The sequence below is a fragment of the Sprattus sprattus genome (assembly GCF_963457725.1).
Source record: "Sprattus sprattus genome assembly, chromosome: 6".
NCBI classification, from domain to species: domain Eukaryota; kingdom Metazoa; phylum Chordata; class Actinopteri; order Clupeiformes; family Clupeidae; genus Sprattus; species Sprattus sprattus.
In genome coordinates, this window is record NC_137925.1 from 15,682,125 (window position 1) to 15,704,287 (window position 22,163).

Below are 22,163 nucleotides of genomic sequence, written 5' to 3' on the forward strand. Positions count from 1 at the left end.
GTGAGACATTGAAATGGTTCTCAGTACACTTCCATGATATAATTGTATATACAACATGACTTAGTATTAAAGGACTAAAGGGAATTTTGGTGGCCAACTACATACATATTAATTGAGGTAATTATTTACTTTTGAGACAAAAATTAAGCATTTTGAGCAAGTTAAGGGTTTTTGCAGGTAAATGACGATTCGAGAAATGTATCAAAGCGACTGAGAGGCTATATACAGTATAACTAACTATCCTCCTTTGGTTCTTATTGCAGTCATTTAGATAGGCGCCGGCATAGATAACTTAGATAGAGAGGGGAGGAGAGCGGTCAGACCGCTCTAACCCTAACCCTGAACTATCCTTCATGTCAATGTCAATGTTCACACTGCCGCACTTCCATAATACAGGGTGATCTCACAGTGAAATATATCTCACCAAGGCACGTACCTCTCAAAAGCACACACACACACAAAGATGTATATATATCGATATATATATATATATATACAGTACTGTGCAAAAGTTTTAGGCAGGTGTGAAAAAATGCTATGAACTAAGAATGCTTTGAAAAATGTAAACAATAAATGTTTATTTTGTATCCATTTACATGGTAAGACTGAGCACAGCAACAAGACACAACGTAGTTATACTGCATCAGCAGGGTCTCTCCCAGACAAAGATTTCAAAGCAGACAGGGGTTTCAAAATGTGCAGTTCCAGCTCTTTTGAAGAAGACGTTGAGGATCGTAGACGCAGTGTTCAGCCAAGGAAACTTAATGCAGCTGATGAAAAACACATCAAGCTTATTTACCTTCGAAATCGGAAGATTTAAAGCAGTGGCATCAGCTCAGAACTGGCAGAAACCAGTGGTACCCAGGTACAGACATTTACTGTCCGGGGAAGTCTGGCCAGAAGTGGTCTTCATGGAAGAGTTGCAGCCAAAAAGCTCTACCCCGACAAGGAAACAAGGCCAAGTGACTGAACTAAGCACGTAAACATAGAAACTAGGGTGCAGAAACATGGCAGAAAGTGCTCTGGACTGATGAGTCAAAATTAGAAATATTTGGCTGTAGAAGAAGGCAGTTTGTTCGCTGGAGGCTGGAGAGAGGTACAATAATGAGAGTCTGCAGGCAACAGTGAAGCATGGTAGAGGTTCCTTTCCAGTTTGGGGCTGCATTTCTGCAAGTGGAGTTGGAGATTTGGTCAGGATGAATGGTGTCCTCAATGCTGAGAAATACAGGCAGATACTAATCCATCATGCAATACCATCAGGGAGGCGTATGATTGGCACCAAATGTATTCTGCAGCAGGAACATAACCCCAAACATACAGCCAATGTCATTAACAACTATCTTCAGCTTAAAGAAGAACAGAAAGTCCTGCAAGTGATGGTATGACCCCCACAGAGCCCTAATCTCTACATCATCAAGTCTGTCTGGGTTTACATGAAGAGACAGAAGAATTTTAGGAAGCCTACATCCACAGAAGATCTGTGGTTAGTTCTCTAAGATGTTTGGAACAATTTACCAGCCGTGTTCCTTCAAAAACTGCGCGAGTGTATCTGGAAGAATTGATGCTATTTTGAAGGCAAAGGGTGGTCACACCAAATATTGATTTAATTTAGAATTTTCTTCTGTTCCTTCACTGCATTTTGTTAATTTATGAAGAATTGATGAAAATAAACTGTTAACACTTCCATTTTTGAAAGCATTCTTAGTTTACAGCATTTTTTCACACCTGCCTAAAACTTTTGCACAGTACTGTATATATATATACAGTATCTATTTATAGCTCCTCCTCAGTTAATCTCCCCATTTTCACAAGCAGCCTCTACAGTCAGCCAATCAGAGCAAGATTGTGAGCCCCTCTCCCTCTTCTGCTATCTCAGTCATCACACAAGCAGCAAAACACACACACACACACACAGACACACAGACACACAGACACACAGACACACAGACAGACAGACAGACACACACACACACACACACACACACACACACACACACACACACACACACACACACACACACACACACACACACACAAACACCCACACATACATACACCCACACTTCATAAAGACATGCATTACAAACTTGTGGCCCACCCACATGCCTTCCCTTATCCCCTGTAGAGAGGCTCACCCTATGGCCAACTCAGCACTCCCCCTCCCCTTTAAAAACTCCCTCCCCCTCTGCTTTTATAGCCTGCCTCCAACGAGCTGTGCAGCAGCCTGCCTCTCTGCTTTCTCAGGGACACATCCACACCTTCACACACACAAACACCTGAACACTCACACACACTCTCACAGAAAGGCCCGGGTGTGCACACTTACTCTAACTCACATACAAACACACTGGGACACCTGAACACACACACACACAAACTCACTCTTACTTACATACAAACATACAAGGACACCTGAACACACACACACACATTCACCCACTCACTCACTGGGATTACCTGCTCACCTGGGCACAGCTGGACTCACCTGAGCGCCCTCGTACCTGCGTTGCCATGGCTTCTCTGAGGATGAGGCTGACGGGGCTGTCATGCCTGCTGGTGCTGGCCCAGCTGGGGGACGCCAAGAGAGGGCGAGGACACCGATCAGGTGGGTAGGGGCACACAGAGGGTGATAGGTGCCACAACAAGGGCCCATTGACGTGACAGCAGTAAGGTGTCTGGTTTTGGTGAGGGAAGGAGAGGGAGGTGGGTTAGGTTCTTATGGCACTCAGTCCACCGCAGGATCGGCACGTGCAGTAAAACAAGACTGGTGAGGGAGCATGAAAAAAGAAAGAGAGAGTGGTCCCCAGAGAGGGAGAGTGGACCTTCAGACAACTAGATTTGGGTTGTTGTGGATGAGGAGCTACAGAGATTTGATTGGGAGATGCAGTGTGTCTCCTACAGAGCTGAGAGAGAGACTGGATTTGTGTTGTATATTCCTTCAGAGTTGTCTACTTTAATACACACATAGCATGATTGATTGATTGAATGAATGAATGAATGAATGAATGATCATTCTGTGTAAATCAAGAAGCAAAGGCAGCCGATGAGGATTTGCATTTAAGATGAGCCTGATTATTGCTCAAGGGTTAATTATTTGTTGCTGGGAGCAAACCTGCTGAGACTGGACTGCATCACATGACTGAACAGAGAACTGAATGAATGAATCAATGAACCAGTGAAAAAGAGTGAACAGTGTGAGTTTTTAGAGCAGATACCTTACAGAATCTTACCAACATAGAAATGATATGTTTGTAATGTCCTGACCACAGGTAACATACAGCTGCTTAAATATTCATTTTAATACACATTGTTATACGAATGTAGTCATCAAAGTGTATGTTATGTGATGCATGTATCTATAATCGTATTTGTGTGTGTGTGACCCAGTGTATGGAGATACATGAGACCCCCAGATTCCATAGGAGCAGTGTGTGTGTAATCAGTGGGTTCAGCACAGTGGTCTGTCACCCCAGCGTGTGTTTCCAGGGTCGTTAATCACTGATAGCACCAGATAACACTGAATACCAGACACAGGATTCGCCAGGCTCAGAGCATGTGCTGCGAATGCCAAGGATGAGAGTCTCACTAAATGTACTAATGATCCACTCACCAATACAAACCAGAGAGAAAGGAGCTGGCTGCAAACAAAGAGTTTATATAGAGTTGATAGTAGAGTTTACATACTCTTTGGGCATGTGCTACTGCAATGTATGATGACTTTGCTATTAAATTATGAATGATTCACTCATTCAGTATTTAAATTATGAATGATTCCTTCATTTACTACTCACTGACTATGGGTGAGACACAGACAATACAGTTGGATTTACATTAGATTTAGATTTATTTTGGAGTGAAGTTAACAGTTTATGTAGCATTCTAGCATGTACGGTTTTAAACAGTTATGGCAACAGAGTATCTATTCAGTTTCTCTACACACTGAAATACTGATCGGTTGCATCTTTGTGGGAAAATCAACTGACATGAAAGCTAAACAGAAGCCAGACGTTATGTAGGGGGCGTGCATAAGATACACTATGTACATCAGCACATGCAATGCACAGAAACCATTTCATCAGTTCACCATTTAATCATTTCATTTCGCTGCCTCCCTCTCTCTCTCTCACACACACACACACACACACACACACACACACACACACACACACACACACACAAACACACACAGTTTAATGGCCCCAGATACAGGCCTCTGCTCACAGAGACTGTTCAATTTCTGCATCAATGCAGTGTGCACCTCTGACCTCCCTGTTTCAGGGGAAAGCGAAGAGGTGAAATACGCAGAAAGACGACACTAGAAAAGCGTTCCTGTGTGACTGCTGCTGTGGGTGTGTCACTGAAACACCCACCACAACACCATGCTTCAAAAGGGGACATGCCCTCATAGGCTACTGCCCTTTGGGTTTTACAGTGACAGCCTTGGGACTTTTAAAAAGCGTTTAAATACTCCTTTTTTCCTTTTACCTACCTTTTTAAACATCATCTGTCTAATTAGTTCTTTTGTATAAGGCATACTTTATAAATGTAAATAGTTTTTTTGTTTGGAATTATTATTCATTGACTGCTTTGGAGAAAAGCGCTAAATACCTTAACCTTAACCTTAACCCTAACCATAACCATATTTTACTGCACATCATTTTTTCCTGCTAGTTGTGAAGAGAACAGAAGCACACACACACTGTTTTTGGTGGTATTGCCAAGCTGACGTAATAGCTTGGTGTGTGTGTGATACAGAGCCAAATATCTCCCTTTGCCAGGTCTGGACACAGTGTTGTGTTGGCTAGAGTATTACCAGGCCATTCCATTTAAACTTACACTGTAAGCCTATTGAAACTACTAACCTATGGACTAAATGGAACCAAACCAAAAAAAAAACTTTAAAAAAAAAGGTTATTAAACACGTATTCCCACTCTGGCAGCTAGTTTTGGGCTTGACACTCAAAATAAATAAAATAAAACAACAGGCACTAACCAAACAAAATATGATATAAACTAAATATGAAGACTACATATGGACTGACATGGATAGATATGGAGTGTGCTGACTGAAAATCCGTGCTTAATGTGGACTCATATTCTATAGCATTGTTGATGCACTATAAATGTCAGAGGACGTAAACGTTTAACATGTTAAGGAGAGTGCCGTTTGTAAATGGTAACAGCAGCATTAGTGTCTGGGTTCTTATTTTACCGTCTTCGCCAGGGATTGTGTATAAATATGTCACAGACTAGAAGTTGGTGAACGATAGTGTCATAGCCACTGATATGTTTATGAGGAAAATTAGTGTTTCCCCCCTGAGTCTGTAAGTGTGTCTGATGGGGTGATGAGCTGTGTTTCAGCAACTTGGCTGCAAAGATTTGTTCAATTTGGGTTCACAAAGTGAAAATGAGGCGGTTTTGTGTCACATATCTTGGCTGTGTTAGCTTACCCCATCAAGCATTCATACAAATAAAGACCTGACAGAGATGATATGGAGACGAGAGTTTGAACTCAGTGGGAAACATTGGGTTTCTTTCCCCAAAATAACTAGCAGGAAGGATCTGGAGGAAGCTAAGGAGCTACAGTGCTACTAGCTACTATGAGCTACAGCTAAAGCCTCCTGGCACTATTGGTGACTTTAGATGGATCTGGGTAGGGTTACTGTGACAACATGGTAGGATTTTAACTGTTCAGCGCTGTTAATGTGTGGACTGTGTGCGCGTGTATGTGCATCTGTGTGTGTGTGTGTGTGTGTGTGTGTGTGTGTGTGTGTGTGTGCGTGTGTGTGTGTGTGTGCGTGTTTGTGCATGTGTGTTTAGACCTGGAGCCAGGAGAGAGGATGGAGATGCCATACGTGCCAAAGTCGGTGTTCCGGTTCTACACGGGTGGAGATTACATGGAGGACACCTGCATAGTGGAGCTCTTCCAGACACACACATTCAACGCCTGCGGCTTTAACAACACACACCCACTCGTCATCATCACGCATGGCTGGTCGGTAAGAACACACTCACACACACACACACATACATACACACACACACACACACACACACACACACAACCAAACACATACCACATTAACACACAACCGTGGTACACACAACCCAAAGGGTTTAACCAGTCAACAACTGACATACAGTACATTCTCCTGAGCTGAGCAGAAGAACCAAGGCAGATGCTGGAAAGAAAATCTATAGAGTGGGCAGTAGGCCCCCTTAGCCCCAAACCTTAACATTACAGTGGGCAGTAGTGACCACCACTCCCAGCAACTTAATCCTGTCTGACTCTAGGAGAGATGAGGCCCAGCCTGTTCCACAGTCCTCTTCCTCCTTAGCTACTAATGGTGGACCCTCCATGTGCTCATGCATGTGCACCCGTGGGGGAAGAAGAGCTTAAACACACAGCAACCAAAAGATAAATACCATTTCATCAAAACTATGCAGGGATATATCTAGGGATATATATCACGTCTCGGCCTCACATGTGCACATACTCAGAAGAACCTCCCTTGTAGGCAACAGGCGATTATGAGAGGGGATTGAGCAATGCAGCACGCCTGCTGAGACTGGGGCATTGACTTATGGAGACGGTGAACAGGCCATACTGAGAACAGAACATGCTGAACACTCCCCTCCGCGCCTCTGAAGCAAAGTACAGAGAATGCCGTTTTCTGCGAAAACGTTTACATGTCATTGTTTGACTAAGGCAAGAGAGATAAGGCACAGAGATCAATGCTGTCCACTGGAGAACAGATCTACTGCGTTCACAAACCCCCGCAACAGAATGATGCAACTGATCATCGGGAGGACGTCTAGGCTACCATATCCACCGTGAACCCGGGCCGTGTTCGTGCCATAGACAGCTGCTGTTCCCAAAATGACCTTAATGCACTCCGAATTAGAGGTCAGCACCTCTGCAGCACACCCGCCATGTGTTTTGCTCTGGCTCTGGGACAAGGTGACGTCCGACAGCGCACACCCCCTGCAAACAGATCACTGACTGGCCATAACACACACACAACACATTGCACACTGCAAAACAGATCTTCCACACAATATTTACCATATAGACCTTTGCATAGCCCTTTGGGCCGGAGTCATCTGTACCCTTTGAAAACCCCCCTCCCAGCCCCTGACGGTGGGCCTGCCTTGTGGTAACTTCTGGTCATGTCTATACAAATAGAGATACTCTTCACGGCAAAGAGAGTTCACTAGTTACAGACAGAGAATGACATTAGGAGGACATGGTTTCAAGAACTGTTAGAACTTAGCCATGTCGCTCCGCTTGTGCAGGCTTTTTCAATAGGACTCTGGTGTCAAACCTAGCCTTCCTACATGCTTCACATGCTAACAAATTAACCTAACTTTGCACCTGGCTAGCATACTAGCATCCGTTTATACTTTTCAACCAAAGAAGCTTAAATTTACACCTGTCCACCAACTACCCTGCCTTTACGCCTAACTTGAACACTAGCTATGGGCTAGTTCAGTTGCCTTCCTAAAAATTTTGTTTGCTTTTTTTTATGTCAGACAAGCACTCAAGCCTCTCGACTCTAGTTAACACAACAGCCTCCAATAGGCTAACAAATTAACGTACCATTTACTTGGCTAGCACAGAAGCACACTCAGCTCTAAGCCTACACACTAGCCTCTCTTCATATCTGGCTAGCACTCTGGCCTACCTTTTATAGTTGGTAAGCACACTAGCCCACTCCACTCTAAGCACTCTGGCCTACCTTTTATAGTTGGTTAGCACACTAGCCCACTCCACTCTAAGCACACTGGCCTACCTTTTATAGTTGGTAAGCACACTAGCCCACTCCACTCTAAGCACACTTGCCTACCTTTTATAGTTGGTAAGCAAACTAGCCCACTCCACTCTAAGCACACCAGCCTTTACACCTGGCTAGCTCTGCTGACTCTGGTGTTTCTGCAGGTGGATGGCATGATGGAGAGCTGGGTGCCCAAACTCGCCAACGCCCTCAAGACCGGACTCAGAGACGTCAATGTCATCATCATTGATTGGCTGGTGATGGCCCACCACCATTACCCTATTGCAGCAACGAACACCAGAGTCGTGGGACATGACATAGCCCACCTGCTGCGCTGGCTTCAGGTGAGACCAAGGGCCTGATTTACTAATATGCGAGCGCTTCTTAATCTGCGTTCGCAAATTAACTCACGGTGTTTTTGCGCATTTTACTTGGTATTTATCAAGCCAGATCTGCGCTGGGCAAAATGTGCTTTCTCCGCCCTTTAAAGAGCCTGATTTACTAAGATTGATTTGCGAACGCATCTTTGCCAGGCGCACATTAACGCACGGTGAATCCCCGCATTTTCCGTGATATTTATCAAGCCAGATACGCGCTGGACAATCATTATTTAGCGCACCGTTAAAAGACTGGAGAACTTGCCAGCAAGTTACTGCCACCATGGAGATTCGAGGAAGAAAAAACTAAGGTTCAGCGAATAGATAGCGAATAGATAGCGAGATAGATATATTGGTTCACGTTCGCTCAATCACTGAACCTGATTCAATGGGTTATATTGTTGTTTTGCCCGCCATCATCTACAGCGAGATGTTTAAAAGAACACGATTATAAATAATATGCTATTGGTGGCATTAATGCATAAACTGTCTATTATAACAATATATATGTGTACATGGCGAGATTAATACGTTCTACAAGGGACATGGGTTCACTACAATATATCCCCACTGAAACAAATACATTTACCAAGTAGACAGGCCTCTCCAAAATCACCGTTGCTCAATCATGGATAAATGGCACTATTCCGAAAGATAAAACTGTCATGGACAGACCACTTCCACGTAAGTAATGGTCATGTTGGCATCACATATGACCTGGACATTCATTGAATATGTGTGCTTTCTGTTTCGGTAAACGTGTTCGCGGATTGAAGGTGGGACTGTTTGCATGTGGGTGCGATCAATTTCTCCAATTACGTTCGGAAAGTTTAATTTCATATATATGAATTATACGAGTTGAAACAAATATTTCTGTTCGCTGTCTCTGTCTATGTCTTTGCCTTGCTGCTGCCATATCAACGTTTTCAGACTCAGTGGAAATGCGCTTGGTTAAGACGTGCTTTTATGAGGCGGAGAATTAGCCTGCAAATCAGAGATGTGCGCTCGCAGGGCAGTTTAGTAAATACCACGCAGTTCATCATTAGGCGCACTCCTCCCATTAAATAGCGCTACACGCCTACGTTACCACCCACGTTTCCGAACCATCCCACCTGTTTGCAGGTACACACCCTCAAAGCGTTAATATGCGCTGCGCCAGCTTAGTAAATACCGTTTTTCGTTACGACCGCTATTTTACGCCAGAAAATGGGCGCAATCCTGTTAGTAAATCAGGCCCCAAAGGTAGCAGGTAAATCAGGTAAAACAGGCAGGTCACAGGTAAAACACATACACAGTTAAGAAACAGATTCTCTTGTTTTGAGAACATCCCTGTTTGTGTGAAGTAAATGTCATTCCAGTGATGACAGACTCCATGCATGAATCTATTTAATATTCTCCTGTGCACTCATTACGCATAATAAATGAGTTCTAATGAATACGCGATGAATATCACGATGAGAGCAGAGGACTGGAAGAGGTGGTTAGATTTCAATTTCCTCCCAAAACCCATTCAGCGAAAGTAATAACAAATGATGGATTAAAGATTGCATTGTTTGCCTGTGTGGTCAGGATCTGCGGGACTGCTCAGCTTCTGTAATTTTCATACAGCTCAACTTTAAACAAGGCGATGCGTTACGCATTAATAAAAGAACTCAGCCTAAGAATAACCACTTTTGATTCACTGATAATAGATCATATATTATAAAATACAAATACAATAGAACCGATCAGAACAGTTTAAAAGTATGAGTTAGTAAGTTATAGATTTGTTTGGCTGTATTCCTGACAGGACTTTCTCCAGTACCCTGCCAGTAAGGTACATCTCATTGGATACAGCCTGGGAGCTCACATCTCCGGGTTTGCTGGGAGTTACCTAGGAGACGCAGCACAGATCGGACGCATCACTGGTAAGGACCTCAGTCCTGTTTATATACATTTATTAAGCAAAACGTCCTGTTTATATATATATATATATATATATATATACAGAACATTTTGCTTTATATGTGTATAAACATCGCAAACATGAGAACACTGAATTATACAGACATTATAACAATTACATATGCAAATCAAAGTCAACAAGTCTTTCTCTTGGAAAAGTTAGCATTACGAAAATTCCTTAAACCATAGTGTGGAACATAAAAGCACATCAGGCCAGTGTTCTCAATCACAGGAGATTTCTTGTGAGTGTGTGCGTGAGCATGTGTATTTCTCACATGTGTGAATGTGTATATACAGTACATTATGCGTAAGTTGTGTGTTCACGTGTTTGCATATGTGCTTGCACGTGTCCAGGTCTGGACCCTGCAGGTCCCCTGTTTGAGGGCATGGCCTCCAGCGACCGCTTGTCTCCAGATGATGCCCGCTTCGTGGACGCCATCCACACCTTCACCCAGGAGCGCATGGGCCTGAGCGTGGGCATCAAGCAGCCCGTGGCTCACTTCGACTTCTACCCCAACGGGGGGGCCTTCCAGCCCGGCTGCCAGCTACACCCACAGAACCTCTACGCCCACCTCGCCCAGTATGGCCTCATGGGTAGGTGACGTCACTGGGTTGGTAGGGCATAGCCAGAAAGAGATAAGCATTCTGTAACTCAAAGTAATCCTCTGTTACTCAAACTGTCACTTTCTACCTCATCTGAAGGACACAGATCATTACCATTATGAAGACCGTTGAATACTTTCCCAGAAAGCACATGTAGTGATGGTGATGATGATGTACTCCTTCACGGGATTATAATTAATTGCTTTGGATAGCAGCTTTCACTAAATCACAACCTGTAGTTAAAAACTGAATTAATTTAAATTTCAAGCATGACAGCAGCAACCCATATATTTCACAGCCCCCCTACACACACACACACACACACACTTTGTCTTTTTGTGTGGGATTAAATTCTTACCCTGATCTCAACTATGTGAATTGAAAAGCGAATCTAAGTCAATGATTCGAACTGACAGACCCAGTAAAATGGATTAGTCTCAGTAAGAAACACTTACTTCATAACGTGTAAAGTGACTGCATTGAAGACAAACACACAGCACAGATGGACTTCAGATTATTATTTTTTTTAGAAGGGAAAGTGTTGTATAGAAAAGCACAACTGCATTAAACCATCTGTCATCTTAATTATCATAGTGCCCTCCTCTCCCCCACGCCCTAATCCTCTACGCCTGAAGGCACGAGGGTGCTGATCTGAAGATGCTCACACAATAAGACAGGTGTCAGTTCACTCAGAGAGAGAGAGAGAGAGAGAGAGAGAGAGAGAGAGAGAGGGAGAGAGAGAGAGAGGGAGAGGGAGAGAGAGAGAGAGAGAGAGAGAGAGAGAGAGAGAGAGAGAGCATGAGCAGCCAGTGGTACATCAGAAGGATATATCAGACATGAATTTGTCACTTTGTTCTGTAAAGGAGTTTATTCACAGTACAGATTAGAGATGCACCGATTGCAAAATTCTTGGCCGATACCGATTTCCGGTTTTTAAGGAGGTCTGACCTGCCAAAACCGGTTTTTCCGATACCGATTTTCTAAGAAATAATTATAATCATATAATAGACACCATATTTGTTTGGCGTGAGTACCCTTCTCCCAGACAACATTTTGCTTATATAACTGCAATTAAAACCACAACTAGTGGTAGGCTATATGCTATCATAACTCCCCTTTTCAAGAACACTGACATTCAGTCCAGTTTACAGGTCAATAACTAGGATAAAACTAAAATAAATACAAACAAAAGATAGAGTGCACTATTATGTACTGAAAATAAACTGGTTCTCAAAGTAAATTGCACATTTCAGGCCTTTGACCTCTCTCAATAAAAAAGTGCATCATAATATGGGATAAAAAAAAACCATCAATACAAACAGGTAGCTTTAGGTTGTGATGAAAGTACTCCATCCTACTCCCAATGCAATCACTTAACCATCAATGGCAGGTTCTTCTTCACAAACAGAAGCATCTCTGCCTTCTCACCAGAAAGCCTGTTTCTTTTCTCATCTATGACATTACTAGCCAAGCTAAAAAAGCGCTCGCTGTCGACGCTTGTACATGGAGCAGAGAGGTAGGCTTGGGCAAGTGCAGGGTAGTGTGTTTTTGTTTTCATGCCAGCGTTTTTTACATCCTAACGTTAACGTTACTCGACTACTCTCAGTAGAGTGACAGACGACAGACGAATGACAGACGTTAATTTGTGAAAATAGCGATCTTTTTCTAACAAACATATTCTACTCAACTGTAAGGAATATTATTCTGCATAATGATCGGCTAAATATCCCGATGTGTTTCACATTTTTAATAGTTATTTGCGAAGATATCCATATATTTGTAAACGTCTTTTTCTGCACTGGCAGCCACATGTGTAGCATTCCATAATGGGACTAGTGGCAACGGGATTTCTGTTAGGGGAGTTGCCATGGTAATGGGTTGACTTGTTGTGGTTATTCTGAGCACGAGTGAAATACGCTTTTATTAAACGGAGAGCTACTTATCCAAAGAGATATTTTCTCAGTGTGAGTTCTTGAGAGAGCCCTAACACGGACGCTACACATGTCTTATTTTTGACTTGCAAGCATTACAAACAGCGTGTTTTGGGTCGTCCTGGCACACAGTCAAATAAGTCCAAATCAGCTACATGTTTTCTTCCCGAGTCTTGCTAGTTTTTAGCTGTTTTGCTCTGGGCGCCTTGCTGCTACGCACCGCGCATGCGGGTCAGTTTGATCGGCCGAAAACCGGAAATTACGACAGTGACCGGCCGGTCACCGATTGTGGCCGGTTGGATGTAAAACCGGCTTTTTTAATCGGCGGCCGATTGATCGGTGCATCTCTAGTACAGATCTCTCGACAGTAGCTACAGTTTAAAGTAAAGGTAAATATAGATTACCATTTAGAACTGCACTGGAAAACAATATATATGATCTCGATCAGAATCCAAAAATCAATGTCCTCAGTGGTAATGAACCTTCTGGGGAAAATATGTGTTAAATGTTTATCCAGCCTCACTATCCACTGAGAGGGAGTAGACTACTCAAAGCTGCAGTATGCTGTTCTGATGGAAATGAGCACACACTTAAAACACATTTCCAACTGCTTTTCCCATTCATTCAGATCTGTCTCCAAAGCCTCCCCCTCTCGCCTCCCTTTTTAAACCCTGGTTTTCAATCAGTGATTATATTTATATAATTATTGAGTAATTAATATGACAGGCATATGCAAACTGATTTTGTAATCAGTGATTATATTTATGTAATTAATGGGTAATGAAGTTAACTGGCCTGCCCTGTGCACACAAATATGATAGACAGGCATACCCATTTCTCTTAGCCAATCACTGTCATCCTGAGTGGATTGCGACAGAATGTATATTCAGCTTCTGATTGACAAAGTCTCTCTCTGAGTGCTGAGTTTTTTACCGGACTTCCCTATGACACCAAAACATCTTTCCCTGTTTCCCTGACTCTGCTATCAATGTCAACTCTTTCCAAACTCATGTAGATTCCTGTGTGTGTATGGCGTGTGTGTGTGTGCGTGTGTGTGTGTGCGTGTGTGTGTGTGTGTGTGTGTGTGTGTGTGTGGGTGTGTGTGTGCCCAGGATTCGAGCAGACAGTTAAATGTGCCCATGAGCGTTCCGTCCACCTCTTCATCGACTCGTTGCTCAACAAAGACAAGCAGATCATGGCCTACCGTTGCCGCGACGACAGCGCCTTCGAAAAAGGTGTGTGTCTGGACTGTCGGAAGAACCGCTGTAACATGCTGGGGTACAACATCAAGAGGGTGCGCACCGCCACCAGCAAGAAGCTTTTCCTCAAGACCCGTGCCCAGATGCCCTATAAACGTAAGAGTCTTACCCTCTACCCCTCACAAGACCTGATCACAGATGACCTATAAACGTGAGAATCGAACCATCTACCCCTCACAACACCTGATCACAGATGACCTATACACGTGAGAATCGAACCATCTACCCCTCACATGACCTGTTCCCAGATGCCCTATATTCTTAAGAGCCAACTCACGGGTCCTCTATGTGTCTTACCCAATGACTGTATATGACAGTCTAACCCTCCACATACAGTCAAAGGCCATCCCTGTCACCAGGCCAGCTTTCAGATGCCCTACATTTGTAAGAGTCCAACTTTGTTCTTAGCTTTCCAAGCAGAATGGATATCAAAGGACTCCTTCCCACAGGCCCTACACAATGTTAAAGTCCAGCTCTGTATCTATCTGAACGTGATAAGCGATAGATATGAGCACAGATTCTCAGATGTCCTACACGTGTAAGACTTCAGCACCACCTGTCAGTCCGCTATCTCACACTTACCACAAGACCCATTTTTAATATGCCCTATAGACTTAACAGTGCACATGAATATGTAGTGTTCTTATGAGTGTGACTCTACTGTTCCCCAAGTTGTAGTGTATGCATGAGTGTGACTCTACTGTTCCCCAAGTTGTAGTGTATGCATGAGTGTGACTCTACTGTTCCCCAAGTTGTAGTGTATGCATGAGTGTGAGTGTACTGATCTCCAAGTTGTAGTGTATGCATGAGTGTGACTGTGCTGTTCTCCAAGTTGTAGTGTATGCATGAGTGTGACTGTGCTGTTCTCCAAGTTGTAGTGTATGCATGAGTGTGACTGTACTGTTCTACGTGCTCTAGCGTTTGCAAAAGTGTGATTCTACTTTTGTTCTCTGTGTTCTAGTGTACCACTACCAGTTCCGTATCCAGTTCATCGACCAGATCGAGACCACAGAGCCCTCTCTCACCATCACACTCACAGGAACCAAAGGGGACAGCGAGCAGCTGCCAATCAACTTGTGAGTTTTAGCACTGGCACACACACACACACACACACACACACACACACACACACACACACACACACACACACACACACACACACACACACCACACACACACACACACACACACACACAAATGCATATGCACCCTTATGCATGCACCCACGCACACATACACGCGCACACACACACACACACACACACACCACACACACACACACACACACCACACACACACACACACACACACACACAAATGCATATGCACCCTTATGCATGCACCCACGCACACATACACGTGCACACACACACAAATGCATATGCACCCTTATACATGCACCCATGCACACATACACGCACACACACATATGTGCTCATACACACACAAACAGGCAATCGTATATGCTTTCAAATACACATATTCTGACTGATGCAATTGGACATGCTTTCTCATACTCAGACTCATTAATGCAATCAGATATTCACATTTACACGCACACACACACACACACACACACACACACGCACACACACACACACACACACACACACACACACATACACACACACTGATGCAATCATGCATGTTTCCCACCCACACTCACAAATGCCATAATACATGCTTTCTCATACACACAGTCAAAAAGCCACATATGCAGACTAAGCCCACCTCGTATCAACACACAAACAAACATAAACACACACACACACACACACACACACACACACACACACACACACACACACACACACACACACACACACACACACACACACACACACACACAACACACACACACACACACACTGAAAAAAGGTATCCACCCAGAACCAGGGCTGTTCTAAGGGTGTGTATTTGAGTCCAACTCAGTGATTAGGGAGGAAAACACTGGAACACATCACACACTTTCAAACCATCACAAGAACATCACACAGTCCTCACTAAACACACGCTCTAACTGGATAGAATGACAACGGAATATCACAAACTTACCAATCATAACAAGAATAACACACACTCCTCACTACACACACACACACACACACTCAAACACACATACTAACTGGAGAGAAAGACAAAGGAACATCAGACACTTCCCTTTAAACACACACTCTAATTGGAGCCTGAGGCATTAAGAATGGATGAGTGTGTGTGTGTGTGTGTGTGTGTGTGTGTGTGTGTGTGTGTTCTTGCACACTCATACGGGATGGAGAGATAAAGAGGGGGAGGAAAGAAAAATAAAATAGTAAAGAGGGGAAAAAGCGAGCGAGGGAGAGGGAGACAAGAGGAGAATGAGGGGGATGGGGGAATTAGAGTAGGATGAAGCAAAGGACGGGGAGAGAGAGGGAGAGAGTGAGGGAGGTGGAGAGGGAGAGATAGAGGGAGAAATAGAGGGAGAAATAGTTAGGGAGGGTGGGGGCAACCCATTTACAGCAGCTGACAGAGGAAAGCACACACTCACCATCTGGGTTTACCACCCCTAGAGGCGAGAAGAGATACCCCCACCATACACACTCACACACTCTCATACACACACACAGACATACAGGCTCACCCAATCACATGCATACACGGGCACACAAATAGTACACACACTCACACACATACACACGGACATTAAACATACACTAACATACTCTCTCTCTCACACACACACACACACACACACACACACACACACACACACATACATATTCTGTGGCTGGGTGTGCTGGGTGTGAGACCAGCAGTAGTGTGGCTCTCTGCACTCTAAGGGAACACAGCGCTGAGCTTCATGTGGAAATCAGAGGGAAATGAAGCATGCTGCAGTTTTAAAAATAGCCATTCAAACTACTCTGTCTCTCTCTCTCACACACACACACATCAACACACACACTCAACCAAAACTACACACTCAGAATGGTTACACACATATAAACACACACATGCACGCAAGCACGCGCACACACGCACACGCATGCACACACACACACACACACACACACACACACACACACACACACACACACACACACACACACACACACACACACACACACACACACGCATCCCTAACTACACACTGATCTTTCCCCTCTCTCACGTGTCTGTGTGTAGTGGATATGTATGTATATTGTATAAAGACACACTCATGCACACACACACACACACACACACACACACACACACACACACAGCGGGAGAGAGGAAGGGAGAGAGAAAGGAAAGAAATATCAACAGTAAAAGTGATTGTGCCACTGACCATACAGTATGTCAAAAACTTAATAATAATAATATACTAAATTAAATTAAAAATATAATTAATACTTTCTCATCAAACAGACATATTTGCACACACTTAAAGACCATTGTGTGTGTGTGTGTGTGTGTGTGTGTGTGTGTGTGTGTGTGTGTGTGTGTGTGTGTGTGTTCAGCATTGAGGAGATCTCTGGCAATAAAACCTACTCCTTCCTCATCACCCTGGACATGGACATCGGCGAGCTGATGATGCTGAAATTCCACTGGGAGGGCCGCCCCGTGTGGACCAACGTGTGGAACCGCATGCAGACCTTCAACCCGTGGGGCAAGGACGCCAAGGGGCCGCGACTCACCGTCGGTAATATCCGCGTCAAGGCCGGGGAGACGCAGGAGAAGTAAGTGCTTAATATCGTATATCAACACACTGGCGATATAGCAATCATGTTTCTAGCAGGAGGAGAAGACGGAGTTAGACAGGCGAGGCGGCCCGCGGAGCGAGTCATGGAGTGTTTGATAGGTCGTGATCCGGTGAAGGGAGAACCGCGGGGAGTTTCTGATTTCCCCAGACGCCAATATTACGCAATGGTGTTTCTACAAGGCTGGCCTGACTTTAACATGCATGACATGCTGGCTGCCTTAGTTATATAATCGGATCAAAGCAAAGAAATGCAGATGAAATAGTTTATTGCTACGAGGACGGGTTTCTAGGACACGCGCTTACAGCAGTTGCCCTTAGCAGTTTCACCTCCTGGAGGGTCACGTCACGGTCCTGCCACAGTGGCCCCGTTTCAGAGACCTTTCCGTGATAACGAGCGGAGAGATAGCGGGCCCGCGGCACGGGGCTATGTGTGTGAGAGTTGCGTGCTGCACTGTGCTTGTAAACGCAGCCATGCAAGAACACATCTCTAGGAGTCTCCGATATTACTTTCTCATGAAATCACAAATCAGCCCTTACTTAGCCTACTGCATGATCATGGAGTAAAGTAAATAAACACAAGAGAAGCATCAGAAAGTACAAATGTAAACCAATTTCAATACACCTTCATATCAAGCTGGTAGTTCTGGATGGAACCAGACAGTTTAAATTATTTTTCTAGTTTCCTCAGATCTTCAAACATAAACCACAGTAACACGTTCAGCGGGCTTCACATCACGTTCATTTGTGCCGACTGTCAACACCTAGGAAATTGTAGTCTTATTCATTAAGCATTTACCCCCTCTAGTGGAGGCAGAGTAATAATGTATCACTTCATAAATGGGTAATATCTCGGGGGCGGAAGATTTGGGTATTTATAACGATTCAGTTATGCCTCAGATTTATGAAGGGGTGTCCTTAATGACAAATTGGTGTGTTTGTTTAGATGTGGGGTAAATTACCTCCTCTCCTCTTTCACAGGACGTGGTTCTGCGCTCAAACGGAGGATGGGGTTTACATCCAGCCCGCGCAGGAGAAAGTGTTCGTGCGCTGCCAGGTGGAACGTGAAAGACAGAAGCGCACCAGAATACACAGCCGGTACAACACGGGAATGTGACAACACGGGAATGTGTGCGTTACGGGAATTTGACATAATGTGCGTTACGGGAATGTGACATAATGTGCGTTCTTGTTCGCATCATCCTCTTGGACGTTTTTTTTTTATAATTTTTTTTTATAAAAAGTGTCAATAGACGCAGAAATCGTAGACACGTGTTCAACACTGAATACCTCTGATATTCGTGGGTATTTTCGTCTGGATTGTATAACCTTTATCTAAACCATGCTATGCTATAATATGCATATAATATATGCATAAAGCCCATCGTATTATAACATGTATTATTACTCTGTATTACCCTTTATTTTAATATTGATGAACCTTAAACAACATAAAAGTTCTTATGAGTGTAACACAAGTAGTAAGAGTCAGGTTCCATCTATAAGTTTGGAAAGTGATTCTGAGGCAATACTTTCCAGAACCTCAGTGACATTTGGATGCTAAAACATCTGATGTAACTCTTCCCTTATTCACTATTCACCCTTACAGCCACTCACTCTGGAGTAGACTCTGCTCCGATCTGTCAGGGATCGATCGTGTGTGTGTGTGCAAGAGAGAAAGTGTGTGTCTCTTGGAAGACATTTGGCTAGGGTAGCACAGGGGGTGGAACCTATCGATGGAATGAGAATGATGTTGAAAAAGGGGTGGGAGGCTATATGAATCTGCAGAGTGAGCGCGCGTGTGTGAAAGTGAAAGTCCTCTCTATGGCAGAGGTGGTGTAGACACACACACTCTGAAATTAACCTCTGCATTTAACCCATCCAGGGACGTGACACACACACACACAGTGAAGTGAAGTAACACTAACCCGGAGCAGTGGGCTGCCATTGGCGGCGCCCGGGGAGCAGTGATCAGGGTTAGGTGCCTTGCTCAAGGGCATTTCAGCCGTGGATGTGGGCATGGGAGAGCAGTGGTCTACCACTTCCCCCGCCTACATTTTTCCTACTGGTCGGGGATTGAACCGGCCACCCTACGGTTTCCGGCCTGAAACCCTAACCAGCAGGCCACGGCTGCCCCTGTGTGTGTGTGTGTGTGTGAGTGAGAGAGTGTGTGTGAAGGATAGGAGGGTGGTAAACACACACACACACACACACACACACACACAGCCATGTGTGATAAGTGTGTGACTAGAAAGCAGTCTGTAAACGTGTGTCAACCACGTGTGTACACACTCACACACACACACACACACACACACACACACACACACACACACACGCATACACACAGACACACAGGCCCTGCTGAAATAAATGACCATTGACAATACATTCAAGTTCTATTTTTATTAATGCATTTTCAAGTACTTCAAAAAATTACATATCTTTGCACCATACTTTTTGCAAATTTAGTAAAAACTTCCAAAGTGAGCGCAATGGAAGGCAAAAACAAATCAAAACAAGTGAAACAAAGAAAGTGGATACTGTATAAAACACAGCGGCTTTTAAAATTCAGACAGTAGTATCAGACTTTCACCTCCCCCCTTTTCAAAATGTTACGATGCATACACCCCCCCCCCCCCCCCTCATTCACAAATGTTACCTATGCATTCGTCACTCCTCTCAGTGCAGAGTCTCCGAGCAGAAACACCTTAAAGAATGAACCGGAAGATCCCCAGTCCCCCCCACCCCCACCCCCCATTACCACAGAAGAAGAGAGAAACGAAAAACAAAAAAGAAAAGCAACCCAACTGAAGCGGATGGATCAGCTGCAACAGCTATATGAGCGCTTTGATTAAGGAAACGACGTAAATAAGTCTGAGAGTCGTCCCACGGGCCTCACAGACGGCCACCGCAGCAGGGACGAGAGGACGAGGGGAGACAGGACAGGGAGAAGCTAGGGAGGTCAGATTGGGGAGTGGTGAGTCTCGCGTTAGCTCCGTGCAGAGGTCATGTGTGACTGGGAGTCCCCATCATGGCTACCAGAGAAAGGACTGTCCATGTCACAGGTGCCATCCAAAAAAAAAAAAAAGAAGATGACCACAGGAAACAGAGAGCATTTTTTTCTATCCTCCAGTTCAAAGGTCAAAGGTCAGAGGTGCTCTCAAGGAGTTTAAGCCAGTGCCAGCCTCCCTCAGGTCGCCATGCTGACCTTCATAGACAAATGGGAAGGGATGACAAAAACCAACCCTGACCCTGAAGTTGAGCCACTACTACAATCTGTTACCCACAATCCTCTGGCCTAATGGATGTCGGTTGGGCTTCGATGGAAACGGCATCCTGTAATCATCCCTAGCCAATCGGAGTGGCCAGAGGAGGGAGATCAATACAATTGGCCTTTCAAAATAGAAGGAAGAATCAATCAATCAACCAATCACTCACTCACTCAATCAATCAATCAATCAAACGATAAATACATTAGCAAAGCCTGGCCTGGGAGCTGTGATCTGCTGCAACTTGCCATGCAAAGCCCCAAACCCTACAGACTAGTGCTGTTGCCTAAGCTTGACATAAGGTAGAGGAGGCCACACAGGGACATACGCCGTCAAAGGGAGGATTTCAGTGATGGAGCTGTGTTCACATTCTTACTGGGCATTCGGTGAAAAAAAACAACATGACGTTCCGTGAGCAAGGAAGCTGTCTAGAGTGAGGAAGCAGTTCTGAGTGCTGGAAGGAAATGGAAAAAGGTCTGCGTTGAGTAGCCAAGGTGAGTGATGTGAAGCTCAGACAGGAGGCGTCATCGAACGACACACAAAAAACACCCACACACACACAGACACACACTCACACATACACACACACACACACACCACTCACAGAACATGTGTAATGTGAAGGTCTGACTAGAAGCTTCATCTAACACGCACTCATGCACGTACGCACGTATGCACGCTTAACGAACACTCAAACTCATACATGAAAAACTGATGGCAGCGTCAGGGCAGCTGTCAATATTACTCTATAAGGAAGAAAATAAAAACACTCTTGCTCTGTATCACAATGAAGTGAACATTTCTTTCTCTCTCTCTCTCTCTCTATCTCTCCATCTCTCTTCCTCCCTCCTTTCCTGTCTCTCTGCAATCCCCTATCCTGCAAGTCTTCTGCTATTCTGTGGTTCATTTGATTGACATGCCTTGATGAGTCAGCGCTAAAAACCTAAGGAATCAAAGAGCCAAATAAAGTTCAACAATAAAGTTCAACAGTACAACAGTAATCATAATAGTGATGGTAATGATGATTCAAGAGAAGATAAATCAATCAGACCAAAAGCTATGCATCTACAATCAGCGATACACAATGAACCCTACTGGGCATGTGCAACTCTTAAGGCTCCGCCCCTCTGTGTTCCTGACCACTCCCACTTCCTATTTTCTGGCTGTGCACAATGGAAGGCTTTTACTCAGAATTATTTTACACTGGAACAGTTTCTTTACCACCCCTCCCTCTATCTCCCCCCACACACACTCTCTCTCTCTCTCTCTTACACACACATATACACA

The 22,163-nt window shown here is 44.3% G+C and overlaps 1 protein-coding gene across 1 annotated transcript; it reads left to right on the forward strand.

Moving 5' to 3' along the window:
- Positions 1 to 2,511: 2,511 nt before the first annotated feature.
- Positions 2,512 to 18,721, forward strand: lipca (lipase, hepatic a; the record flags this gene model as incomplete). Its single annotated transcript, XM_080840836.1, has 9 exons — positions 2,512 to 2,605; positions 5,821 to 5,999; positions 7,940 to 8,119; positions 9,942 to 10,059; positions 10,451 to 10,690; positions 13,743 to 13,985; positions 14,851 to 14,965; positions 17,366 to 17,584; positions 18,586 to 18,721. 9 exons carry the CDS (start codon positions 2,512 to 2,514, stop codon positions 18,719 to 18,721), a joined length of 1,524 nt encoding a protein of 507 aa, XP_080696962.1.
- Between the last annotated feature and the right edge of the window lie 3,442 nt (positions 18,722 to 22,163).